The 11,928-nt window shown below is 59.0% G+C and overlaps 1 protein-coding gene across 2 annotated transcripts in view; it reads right to left on the reverse strand.

The window, feature by feature from the left end:
* Positions 1-10,911, reverse strand: part of UNC5A (unc-5 netrin receptor A) — a 58,486-nt gene extending 47,575 nt beyond the window's left edge. Inside the window, exon 1 of one of the 2 annotated variants that reach the window (XM_019756090.2) lies at positions 10,548-10,911. In XM_019756090.2, coding sequence (XP_019611649.2) covers positions 10,548-10,617 — 70 coding nt within the window. In that variant the 5' untranslated portion in view covers positions 10,618-10,911. The remainder of the gene's footprint in view (positions 1-10,547) is intronic. The other variant, XM_019756091.2, reaches the window with a different exon arrangement.
* Between the last annotated feature and the right edge of the window lie 1,017 nt (positions 10,912-11,928).

Raw genomic sequence — 11,928 nt, forward strand, 5'->3', positions numbered from 1 at the left:
AAAGGCCTAAGGAGCCTTCGTCACTCCCTTTCTGTGACCAGAGGGCTGGGGTGTCCAGGGAACAGCGGTGTGCTGCGGCCAGCTCAGCCTGGTTCTGGTGAGCCCATCATTAACACTTCCAGAACTTTGTAAGCTGGTCAACATTACACTGGTAGCTTGAAATAGGCCGTGGTAGAAGTATTTACATCATGGAAATTGGCATATCAGTCCGCCAGCGCAGTGCTCCCAGAGAGCCAACTGTTAAACATTTACCACCATCTCAATGCTGGGAGGGAATGCTGACCACCCTCAGAAGAGCATCCTGGCCTCTGGGTGCTGGGCTTCAGGCAATCACACCAGAGACAAGCTCCCCAGTGGAGCTAGGGTCTGAAAGGAAAAGGGTCTTCAGAGGACTAGGTATGTCTCAATGATAGACCTCTGGCTGTGTGATCCCAAAGGATCGGGAGAAAGGACTCTAGAAAAGTGTCAGGGTGGCTGCAAAAGACATCTATGTAGGCTCAGAGTCCGGCCAGACATGTCAAAAATGGAAAGATGGCCCAAACCTAAGGACAAAGTCACCAATGAGAGGCATGGAGCAGAGAACCATGAAGAGCGGGCTGAAGCTTGTGGAAAATACAAAAGCAAAATTGGGCTGGAGGGGGCTTGGAAGAGCAAGACCAGGAAAGGGTGGGCCTGCTGATTGGGATTGGGGGGACATTGGCGGGTAGGCCTCCCCATTCCACCATTTTACACTGAAATGGAGAGTGAGGACTAACTCTAGTACAAAGGCACTGAAGACCAGAGGTGATGGCAGGACAGGCTAAGTGGCGGTTCTGAATCAGGTCCCTTGGTCCTGGTAAATCACACCAGGTCCAGGCAGGCGGCCTGCTGAACCCACTGCTGACCTCTGAGACAGTGGGAGTGGGAGTGGGAGTGGGAGTGGGAGTGGGAGCGGTCATGGGCAGGAGATGCATGAGCTTCAGTCCAGTTTCCACAGAAGGAAGTCGAATTTGCTGAAGATGTCAATTAGTTTCTTCGAGTGCAAGCAACAGAAACCAATTCTCATGAATTTAAGCAAAAAAGAGAAAGTACTGGTGAGAAATTCAGTTATTAATAGAAGGGAAAAGAGGCTTAAAAAGTGGGCTCTGAAAGAGGAAAGGAACCAGGATGGGGAAATCACTTGTTTCACTTGGGCCCTGCTGCTGAGATGAAGGGCCCCCCCAAACACCCACTAAGGCTGCATTCTGGTAGGAGCGGGGATGAAAGCTAGACAGATACAAAACCCAACAACTAGAATAGCCAGACTGGTGAACCCGATACAAACCTCAGGCGCAATTCTGGTAGGGTATCTCAGTCAGCTGCAGGTGACCCAGGAGACAGGAAGACTGAGACATGCTGGGACCCCCTCGGCCCCAGCACACCAGGTCAGCTTCCCTTATTATAGGGTTACTGTTCTGGTAGATCAGGGCCAGACTGGAAACAGGGTGTCTGGATTTCAGCCAGGCACCTGATAAAATATCCCGGGATCAGCAAACGGAAATCTATGGACCAGATGACTGCACATTTAAGGGAATGCAAAACCTGTTGCATGGGGCCAGCACTGTTTTCTGGCAGCGTCAATGTGGATCCAGACTCAGGGCTTTACCTTTGAGTCTCTGGTTATGTCCCTGTGCTATTCAGCGTTTTGATTAAATACTTGGGCAAAATGTATTGATGACATACTGGTTAAATCTGAGGATGATGTGCCCACCCATTCTTTCTCACGGGACAGAAAATGTGAGTGGTGGCAAATAGACTGGGTAACAGGACAGTAGCATAGGTGGCTTGGGCCCAAGCTCACCTGCATAACCATGACCCCTGGCTGTGGGGACTGGCTCACACATGGCACAGCACTTGAGCTGGACCAATGAGGAAAGACCTGGACATCTGTTGGATGGCTGTGGGAAGAGTTGCTGTCTGCACCCTCGCCCCCAACACACTCCCAGAATGGGCCTGCACGGATATAGCCATGGTAACTCCCGCCAGCCACGCTGGGACTGTGAGGGGAGAGGTTGCTGGAGTGGTACCAGTGCCCCAAGCGTGAAGGGGTTCTGGTCACAGCGTTCTCCCTGGATCCAACAGTGCCTGAAGCCAAAGTTGTTATCCCTGGCTTTTCAGTTACATGCACCAATAAATCTCCTTTTTTGGCTTAAGCCAAGTTGGGTTGGGATTTCCAATATTTGCAACAGACACACTTAGTATCCTATGCTGGTCCATGTGAGGGCACTGTGGGGTGAGCTCCTGGGATGGACATCCAGGGGCAGGTAAAGAGAGGGCTCAGAACCATGTACATGAGGAACAGCGGAGAGGACTGGAGGTGCCAGGCAGGAACTCTGTCTTAAACAAATAAAAAGGGGGAAGCCATCCTGAGTGGCGCCAGAAGGAAGAGCCAAGAGCCACTTGGGGGAGCTTACTGGGAAGGAGTCCCCTTCATTATAAGAAAGTGGCTTTGAACATGAAGGCATGTGGCCCTGAGCAAGTCAGAAAGCCAACACCAGGGTCTTTTGTAATCAAAATCCTGTGGTCTGGACAACAACCCTGCCAGGGTTTAAGAAGTGAGGGGGTGGTGGGTCAGGAGGCGGGATGTAGAGAAGGAAATGGGCTCCCTGATGTGAGGGGATTAGCCCCAGAATCAAGGTCCCCTGACTTTCTCCTGCAGTCTTTCAAATTCATGGGGCACCAGACAAGGCCCTGACAGCAAATGGCCACATGGGAGGAGGGGAGCTAGGGGAAGGATCAGGCTGAGCAGTAACAAGGTCCCAACTCTGCCACTTTTCTGAACCCCGGTGTCCTCATCTGATAAATGGGACTAACCTCACCTACCTCCTGCATTGTCCTGCGGCTCTGATCAGATAATGCGGGCCGCGCCCAGCCCTGGCTACGGTTACTACCAAGTTCATTAAGAATAAAAAAATAGGACAGGAAGGCTCTTGCTCATCCTGCCCCAGGTTGCTTTCCTTTTAGCAGAAGTAGAATGCGTTTGGGTATCAAAGACCTGGATTGGAAGCTCAGGATGGCCGGGACCTTGGGACACCGTGCCCTCTCTCATCTGTAAAATGGGACGACCACAGCGGTACACTTGAAGCCACTGGCCTACAGGAGGTGATCAGGAGATGGGGCGGTCTCCCCTCCACGGGGAGGTCAGCCGCGGGCTCTGCAAGTCCTACACGCCCCAGACCATCAGTGGGGTCCGCCGCCAGGGCCAGGAAGACGGCGGTGGCCTCAGCTGGCGCCGGAACCTGGGAGCGGCGGAGGCCGCCAGCCGCCTGCCCAGAGGCTGGACGCCGGCTCCCTCGGCGGCAGCCGAGCGCTCAGCCAGGAACTTGTTAACAGGCCCCGAACAAAGAGCCGCTAATCCGGCGGGCGGCCGCGGGCGGGCTAGCGGGCGGAGGGACCCCGCCCCTTCCCCGCGCCGCCGCCGAGTTCACCGCGCGTTCCTTTCCCGGGCTGCGCTGGGGCGAAGGCGGGGGGCGCGCGGCAGGATGCGCAGCCCCGCACCCTGACGCCCTGGGCGTCCCTCCCCAGAGCTCGGGCGGCCAGGCGCCGCTGCTAATCGCTAGTCCCCTTGGCTCGGGCTCCCATTGGCTCGGGCGCCGCCGCCCCGCGGCTGCTCACGTGTCCCGCAGCCCGCCTGGCCCAAGGCTTGCCTGTAGCCCGGGACCCCGCCCGCCAAGTATGTGAATGACGGGGTGGGGTTGTTTTGGCAAGGGGGGTAGCTCCCATCACGCCAGGGGCACGAAGGTAGCACTCCTACCTGCCTGCGCCTGGCACCCCTTTTTTTGTGTGGGTGGGTAAGAGCTGGAAAGATGCAGACATGGGAAAGCCCAGGAGCCCCTCAACTCCATCTGGTCTCCGCCCCAATTAGGGGGGGTAGGGTCTAATTCGGGGTGTACCACCCTTCAGGCTGTCAGCTGGACATGCTGGGGTGGGACACTGACCCACCACCCTAGCTGGGGAGGTGTATGGCAGAGGCGGGATACAGGGTCCAGAGCTCCTCCCCAGGGGTCCTGCAGCTAGCTGGCCCTTAGGCTCAGTCATCAAGATGACTACCCCTCCCCAAATCCCAGCCACATATTTGCCTGGAGCTCAAGGTGACCCTGAACCTTCCAGAGGGGCACAGCTCTGCCATCCAGGCGTGGGGAGGAGCTGGTCTAGGAGTCTCACCTATCAGGACACTGGCCCTCCGAGCTCTCACCATGGCCGGACTCCAGCAGGGACTTCAGGGCTCCCTCCCCCACCAAAGTGGGATCTAAAACTTGCCCCTTTGTGGCCTGCTCTGGGGATGAGCAGCTGCCACTCAGGCCTTTCCTGATCTCTATGAATCTCCCCTCTCCCCCACTGCAAACAGCGCTGGGATGGGCTGCCAAAAACCAGACCGGGGTGGGGAGGGGAAATGACACTACAACTTCTATATGCCCTGCCCCTGGGCATCAAAAGGGGCAAAGAAAAGATGCCTGGCCTGTCTCCATCCCAAAATGGAGGCCTCCACTTAGGCTTCTGTCCTCCCACCTGGACCCCTGGCTGTACCCTCTCCCACGAAGAGGGCACCAAAGACTCCCCTTTTCTCCAATGAATGCCCTCTGCCAGATCCATCACCATCAATTGCAAACATTTATTGAGTGCCTACTGTGTGCTAGGATTGACATGCATCAGGCCTTCTAATCTCCATGACTACTCTGTGAAACTGCAGGGAGGAGAGGATGGAAAGCCAGGACTAGTGTGATGCACGAGGGTACCAAGGGCACAAAGTTCAAGGACGCACTCACTCAGGGACCGACCCTGCACTTGTGTAACTTAAACTTTGCACCCAAGGCACCTCCCTTGCCTCACCCTAACACCAGCCCTGGTCTAAACCCAGACCCCTGCCAATTCAACCATCCCACCACCTCCTCCACATGCCTGGGGTTCTGGCTCCTGGGACCAAAGGCTGCCTGGGAAGAGGGTGGGCCTCAGGCACTGACTGGCATTCTGACCTTCTGGGGGTCTTAAAAAGGCCTGTTTCTGCCACTGGGGGTGTTTACCAGCTAAAGCAGAACCCTGCTCCCTGGCTTGGGTGCAGGGTTTCACAGTGTCTTCCCCTGTCTCACAGCCACCTTCAGCGCTGCCACAGCAGCCACCTCGCTCCAAGACAATGCAGGCAGCTGCCGCCGGGATGGTTGGTGGCTTTAGCAGGTACTGGGCAGGTACTCATACCTGGGGGAACCTGCTGCTAAGTGCACAGTCCACCCCAGACTCCCAAGGCAGCCTCCCTGGGTACCAGCCTGTGCCCCAAGAGAGTCGTCAAGTCCAATCCTTTAGTATACAAAGAGACAAACAGCCCAGAAAGGTTAAGTGATATGTCCAAGATCACACAGCAATCAAATAGCAGAGCCAAGACTATAACTGAGTTCCATCCCGGGCTCCCACCACCTTCGCTGCTACGTTCTGAGTGTCAGGGCTGATAGTCAGCACACAGGTCCAGGACAAGCTGAACCCAAATCATCACCTTCACAGAAAACCCAAACAAAGCTCTGGAGGAATCAGGCCTGAGACCCTGCATGGGGTGGTGTATGTGCAGATGGAGGGTGGGGGCAAGGACTGCTACCTAGGGCTCCTGCTTGGGGCTGGAGCAGTTATAAGTGAAGCGGCTCTCTTGAGGGAACTTCTCTCCTGTCTCTGGGCTTGGGCTCTGAAGCAGCTTCAGACCCCACCCTGTCCTAACTCGTGCCCCTTCAAATGCCAGGAAAATGGAGGAAAGAGACAAGCAAGCCAGAGGATCTTGGTCCAAGTCAGGGCCTACCCTGGGGCACTCTCTCTATGCTGTTCATCAACTTATTACTATAACCCCCGGAAGCAGATGTGACCCCATTCTACCGATGTGAGAGGCTGGGGAGTAAAAGTTACTTGTCAGGTGACTTAGACTGAAACCCAGGCCCATCTACCTCCAAAGCCCCTACCCTATGTACTCCACTTGACAGAAAGAGGGGGCCGAGCCTCCCCCAAAGGCAGGAGGACTCTCCAGTGCCACTCTTATGGGAGCAGACAAGAGGAACCAAGGGGTGGGCTGGTATATAATTGGTCACAGGAAACTGAGCGCCCATCTGGGTGGCAAGGATGGTTGGGGCCCAGAGGCCAGGCTCTCCTGGGGCTCAGCCTCAACCAGGAGCCCGGAGTAGGTGCTACACAGAGCATCCTGAGTCTTGGTGTCAACTCCAGCCATAAGGATAGGGGGTGGGGCCCGAGGAAGAGGCCACCGAGACAGATGGTCAGTCAGCATGGGCAATGCTATGGCTCGGTGCCCCTCAGCTCCACCTTCCAGGGGTTTGAGTCTGCAGATCTGGGACCCAAAATGACATCATTCACACAAGAAGACACCCATCTGGGGACATTTATGCCTGGGAGGGGAGGGGATGGGCAGGGCGGTTCTTAGTCAACAGATACAGACATACGCCTTGTGCAAGGAACCCACAAACCTAGGCACTCATGAGAGCTGCCTTGCCATCTGTGTAAGGGGCCGGGGCACAGCCACCCTGTGGTGGGGGTTCATCTTGCTCATCCCTTCTTGGACAGATGCCATTTCCAGCCTCCCTGAAGTAGGGGACAGGGATGGGGAGGACTGCTGAGGGGAGCAGAGCAAGCTTCTTTCCCTCTCCTCAGGCACAGCAGCCCTCTCTGCCTAGCCAGAGAACCCAAACTTAAGAGGAGGAAATGAAAAAAGAAGCACTTGACTGGCTGTGACTCTGAGCATGTTGAGGGCTGACAGCAGGGTCCTAGCACCATAGACAACGGCAATGCCTATGGGAAGCACTGGAGTGAGTGACAAAGTGGCTGGGGCCATAGGCATCTGGCAGTGGCCCCAAGCCCCACGTGCCTTCCAGGGCCAAGGAATGAGCACCTCTGCCCTGCAGCCCACTCAGAGCTCATCTATGCTACAGCCTCGCATGGGTCCTGGGAGGGGGTGGGGAGGCCTCCTAGAGGACTGGGGGCTGATAAGCAGAACAGTCTAGATAGAGCCACAGATGTTGGGGTGTAGGGTAGGCAGCATGCCTGGCAGGGCCAGGGGGCATGGTTCTGTAAGCAAGGGAGCTACAGTTCCGAAGCTGGGGCTTGTGGGAGTATGGATGCCCAGCCCACCAGCAGGCAGAGCCAGGGAGGACACCCCCCTCCCAATGGATCAGCCCAAGGAAGTGTGGTAACTCAGGGGCTTCCCTACGGGCCCCCAGGCTGGGGGTGGAAGGCAGGCACTGGGGAGGCACAGAAAGCTTTCTAGTGGGGTTCCAGCCTGGGCACCTGGAGCGTTAGTCTAAGCAGAGGCAGCTGAGGAGGGGGAGGAGTGAGGGTGGCCATGGCACTGGTCTAGGTGAGGAAGGTGAAGGATAAAGAGCCTGGGGGGTATGCAAAGGAGGAGAGGGACACAAGCAGTGTCACCAGTAGGACTGAGCTGGAGGACTTAGTTACAGATTAGACATGAAGCGTGAAGGAGAAGGGAGAGCTGAGAGAGCGTCTAAGGTTTCCAGCCCTGGGTGGGCGGGATGGGGGGTGGCAGGTCCCTGGGAGGGAGGGGGCAGCAGGACAGAGTTGGCCTGGAATGAGCAGGCCCAGGCGTGCATGTGTATGGACACGTGAGTTCCCAGCCAACAGCCAAGCTTAGCACTGGGGTCTTTACCTGGAGGAATCCCCCACCCTGGGGCCTAAAGCAGCACTGGGCAGGGAAGGCATGTAAAGGTGGGGGGGCTGGACTCAGGCTAAGGCCAAAGTTGGCTGTTCCTAGGAACCAGGCCAGCGCCTCTTCGTTGGGGGTTTGGTACCTGGATCAATGCCAGTCCCTGGGCTCCTGAGGGAAGCCCTTCCCAACACAGGCAAAGGGGAGTCAGAAGACCAGCCGACACCTGGGGCCCCCAAAGTCTAGCCCATCCCATCCCCAAAGCAGAGTGAGTGACAGCAGGGTATCTCTTAGCCCTAAAGAATTAAGACACTCTCCCCCCAACCAACTGTTCCAGTCTGGACTTGGGGGATGGACAGAGGGGTCCAGGAAGAGATCTGAGGATGGGGGTGAGCCCTGAGGAAGAGGCAACCAGGACAGATTATTGGGGTCAGGATGGGCAATTCCACGGCTCGATGCTCCTCAATCCCTCCTTTCAGGAGAGCCAGCTCCCCCTGGCCCCTCCCCCAAGGACTGTGGCGGTTTGTGTGGAGAGAGAGGACAGGTGTGTGCGGTCCACAGGGGCAGGGAGGCAGGTACCTGCTGTGTGGCTGGGTATGAATGGGAAAATCCTGTGAGACTGGTGGGTCCCTGTGTGCGAGGGCACAGAGAGGGGCCTCCTAAGTGAGTGCGCTGAAGGGACAGGCTTTTGTGTGACACAGGGTGGGTGTCTGGTCTGGGGAGTAGAAGGCTGCTGTCTGTGTTGGCGCCCGGCGCCCCCTGCCACCTGGCTGGCAGTCCCTCCTTCAGCCACTCACACATTTTTTTCACTGGCTACGGTTGCCGAGGAGCTGGTGGGCGGTGTGGCAGGAGCCGGGGTCATTGCAGGGACAGAGCTGCCTGGGCACATGTGCCCAGAGCCTTGGGGGACAGCAGCAAGGGACCCAGGCTAGAATGAGGGCCCTTCCATGCCCTTCAGCAGCTCTTCCCACAGGCCTGGAGTGGATGCCTGGAGGCAGGCTCTGCTCCAGGGCAGCCCTACGGCACTAGGGCCTACCTGTCAGCTCCCTGGAAACCTTGGACCAGGCCCCAACAGGTGCCCCACCAACCAGGGATGCAGTTCCCCTATTCTACTGCCTCCTGAGGAATCCATGTGGCATCCCTGCCCCCCTGGCTGTGATGTCCTGACACAACAGCACCTGTCACCGACTTATCAACACATGCTCACCTGTGCAACTGCTCAAAACCATCACAATTGTGGGACAGGCCACACACATACTGGTGCTACACACACACTACCAGGCCCTGTCGTCAAGGGTACACATGCCAACCCACAGCCCTCACACGTGTTCACATAGGCAACATGCAGACATGACCACACAGACCTCTCATATATCCGGCTCAGTAAACCTTTCCTGGTCACCTACTCAGTATCTGGAAATACCTCCCTTGTGTGAGCAGCATGAACACCCTCAGCTCACCATGGTCAGTGGTGCAACCTGCACCCCTTGAGTGTGGCACACACACTCCTGACACGCACATGTGTGCAAATGAACACACCCCCAACGGCAGTGCAGCCTCCCAGCTCAGTCAGGTTTAGAAGGGGAGGTCATGGGGCAGAACGGTTTGCTAAAGTGAGGACTGTGGGGTGGGGGGGTGATGGGGTGACGGAGAGAGTGGATGGGATGGGGTAAGGGAGGACTGAGGGGGCAGGATGGGAGGGTGGTCAGGCAGTGGCGCAGGATGCACTACACAGAGACCCTTTAAAGAAACAGCTATCAGCCTCAATCATCCGGCTGGTCTCTGAGCAATCATTCATCGATCTCCTATCAGTCTGGCTTTGCATCTCAGGAACCCCAATGCTCCCTCCTGACACCCCTAGGAATAACAATGGCCTGGACAGGCTAGGAGACACCCCCCAGGTTCTCGGGGCAGCAAGAATCAAGAATTGCTAGGGCAAGCCCCATGGCCCCTTGATCATGTAACTGACAGCCCCCCACCATACACATGTAAGTTCAGCTCTGCTAGGTGCATGGGGTGGGGTGGGGGACAAAGATCAGGAGGCCCCAACAGCTCATCTTGGGTGGAAGCTCAGGAATAGCAGACAAAGGATGCAGGGGACATCCCCCCCCCCCACCTCGCCGAAGGAGGTGGGCTGAGGGCTGAGTTACCAGGCAGGTTAGGGTGGCCTACGGGACATGAACGGAGGACGAAGGGCTGTGCAGCGAAAGGGAGAAGGGAACCGGCAGTGGACCCACCGCACACAACTCTGGCCCCCACGCACCAGGGGAGCCAGGGGCCTCAGCCCCAGCCCGGGGGCGCAGTGCTCTGTGCGGGCTGCAAGGGCTGGGGGCTGGTGTATGCGCCTCCACGCCTGAGTGTGTACGTGTGCGAGCGTGTGTGGCGGGGACAGAGGAGGACACAGTGTTCTGAACGTGGGCAGAGGCCAGGTGCCAAGCTGAGAACTGTGAGTAGCTGTTTGAGGCAGATGCTACCGCGAAGAGGTATCTTAACCCCCCTCCTCGATTTCCTGAGGACTGGGATGTGATCAACACCCTCTAATCTACGACCCTCAAAGTCAGGCTCCCCCGGGAGTTGATTCAAACCCCTGACCCCGCTCCGGGGCCGGGCAACCAGCAAACTTCCCCCGCCCGGAGGTTGGGGCGTCTACACCCGCCAGCCCCGCGTGCTCACAGCTGCTCCTGGACTTGGCAGAACCCAGGCTTCCGGGGTAGCGCTCGGGGAAGCTGCGCAGCAGCGAAAGGCGCCCCCCGCGTCCCGCCTCTCAAAGTTTGGCCTCGGGGGGCTCCCAACTGGGTCCCGCACCGCGGGTCATAGACCCCCAGAGCAGCGAGCTTTCGCGCGCACGGTTCCCCGCAAGCCTCCCCAGAGCGTGCGCGTGACTCACCCGAGCCGCGGAGCCAGGAGGCGAGGACTATGCCCAGGAGCGCTGGCCACAGGCCGGGCCGGACGGCCATGGCCGCGGGCGGGCGGGCGGGCCGGGCGCGGGGCCCCGCGGGCGGGAGGGCGGCTTTCAGCGCCTCAGCCCAGAGCCCAGCCTGGGGCGCCCTCGGGGCCCATGCCAGAGGACTGCGCTGCCTCCGGGCGGCGGGCTGCGGGGCGCACGCGGCGCGTGGCTCCCTCGGGCACAGGGAGCGCAGCAATGCAGCCGGGGCGGAGCGCAGCGCCAGCCGCGCCGCGCACCCAGCCAGCCGCCGCGCGGAGTCCGCAGCCGGGGAGCGGGCCGGCGGGCGCCGCAAAACCCGGACTGGAACCACGGAGCGGGGCGGTGGCAGGGCGGGGCGGGGGAAGGAAGGAGGGGCCCAGCCGCCCAGCGCCGCGCGCGCGGGCCACCCTCAGCTCCGGGGATCCCTCCTAGCGATGCTCGAGGCCCCCCCGGGGAGGGGCTGGGGTGGTGGGCGGGGAGGCCTCCCCCCACCCCTCGCGGTCTCCAGGGACCGGGCCAGGAGTCTGAAACCCGGAGTGGATTGCTTTTTGGATCCGGGCTCTCCCAGGACCCAAGTCTGCGCACAGGTGGCCCGGGAGGGGTCCAGGCTGCGGCGACCCCGGCGCGGCGCCAGCCTGCAGAGAGCCGCCTGGGGCAGGGGTGCTCGGGGCAGGTTCCGCTGCAGTCTTCTCCCCCCACCCCACCCCACTCCCCGCCTCCGGGCTGCGCTCCGAGGCCGTCAGCGCGCCGCGGTACGCCACCAGCCCGCGGCTTGGATAGGGGACTGCGGGAGAGCGCCCCGGCCCCGGCCCGCCCGCATAGGTTCCCTGGCAGGTCAGATTCCGGACCACCTGCAGTCGCAAGCACGTAACCTGGTAGGCCCCAGCGTGACCCAAGGTTTCCCTAACCCCACGGTGCCGTTCGCCTAAGAAAAACAACCCCAAGGTGCAGCGTAACCGACTGGGCGCGTAGTGTTTGCGTCCGGAGCGTGCACAGCGCCGGAGACGTGGGCATGAAGGCGATAGCTGCGCTTTAGGAGCTAGAAGAGACCTGGCGTAGGGTCTAGGCGCCTCCGCTTTCAAGCTCTGTGACCTTGGGCAAGTCACGTCGTCTCCCGGAGCCTCCAGCAGTGAGTGCTGCTGGAGTCTCCTGTTCCCCACCCCCATTCCCTAATCCGGTTAAAATAAACAGAGGGTTACCTAGAATGAGAAAGGAAAAGACAAGCGCACCGGGCGAGTGGTCAGAAAAAGAGAGGGCCCTGCGGTGGGTGGGGAGAGGGATGAGAAGGGTGAGAGCAGGGTCGCAAACTAAAACGTCTACAGTACCCGGGCGATAATACAAA

This window comes from Rhinolophus sinicus, linkage group LG10 (genome assembly GCF_036562045.2).
Source record: "Rhinolophus sinicus isolate RSC01 linkage group LG10, ASM3656204v1, whole genome shotgun sequence".
Lineage (NCBI taxonomy): Eukaryota > Metazoa > Chordata > Mammalia > Chiroptera > Rhinolophidae > Rhinolophus > Rhinolophus sinicus.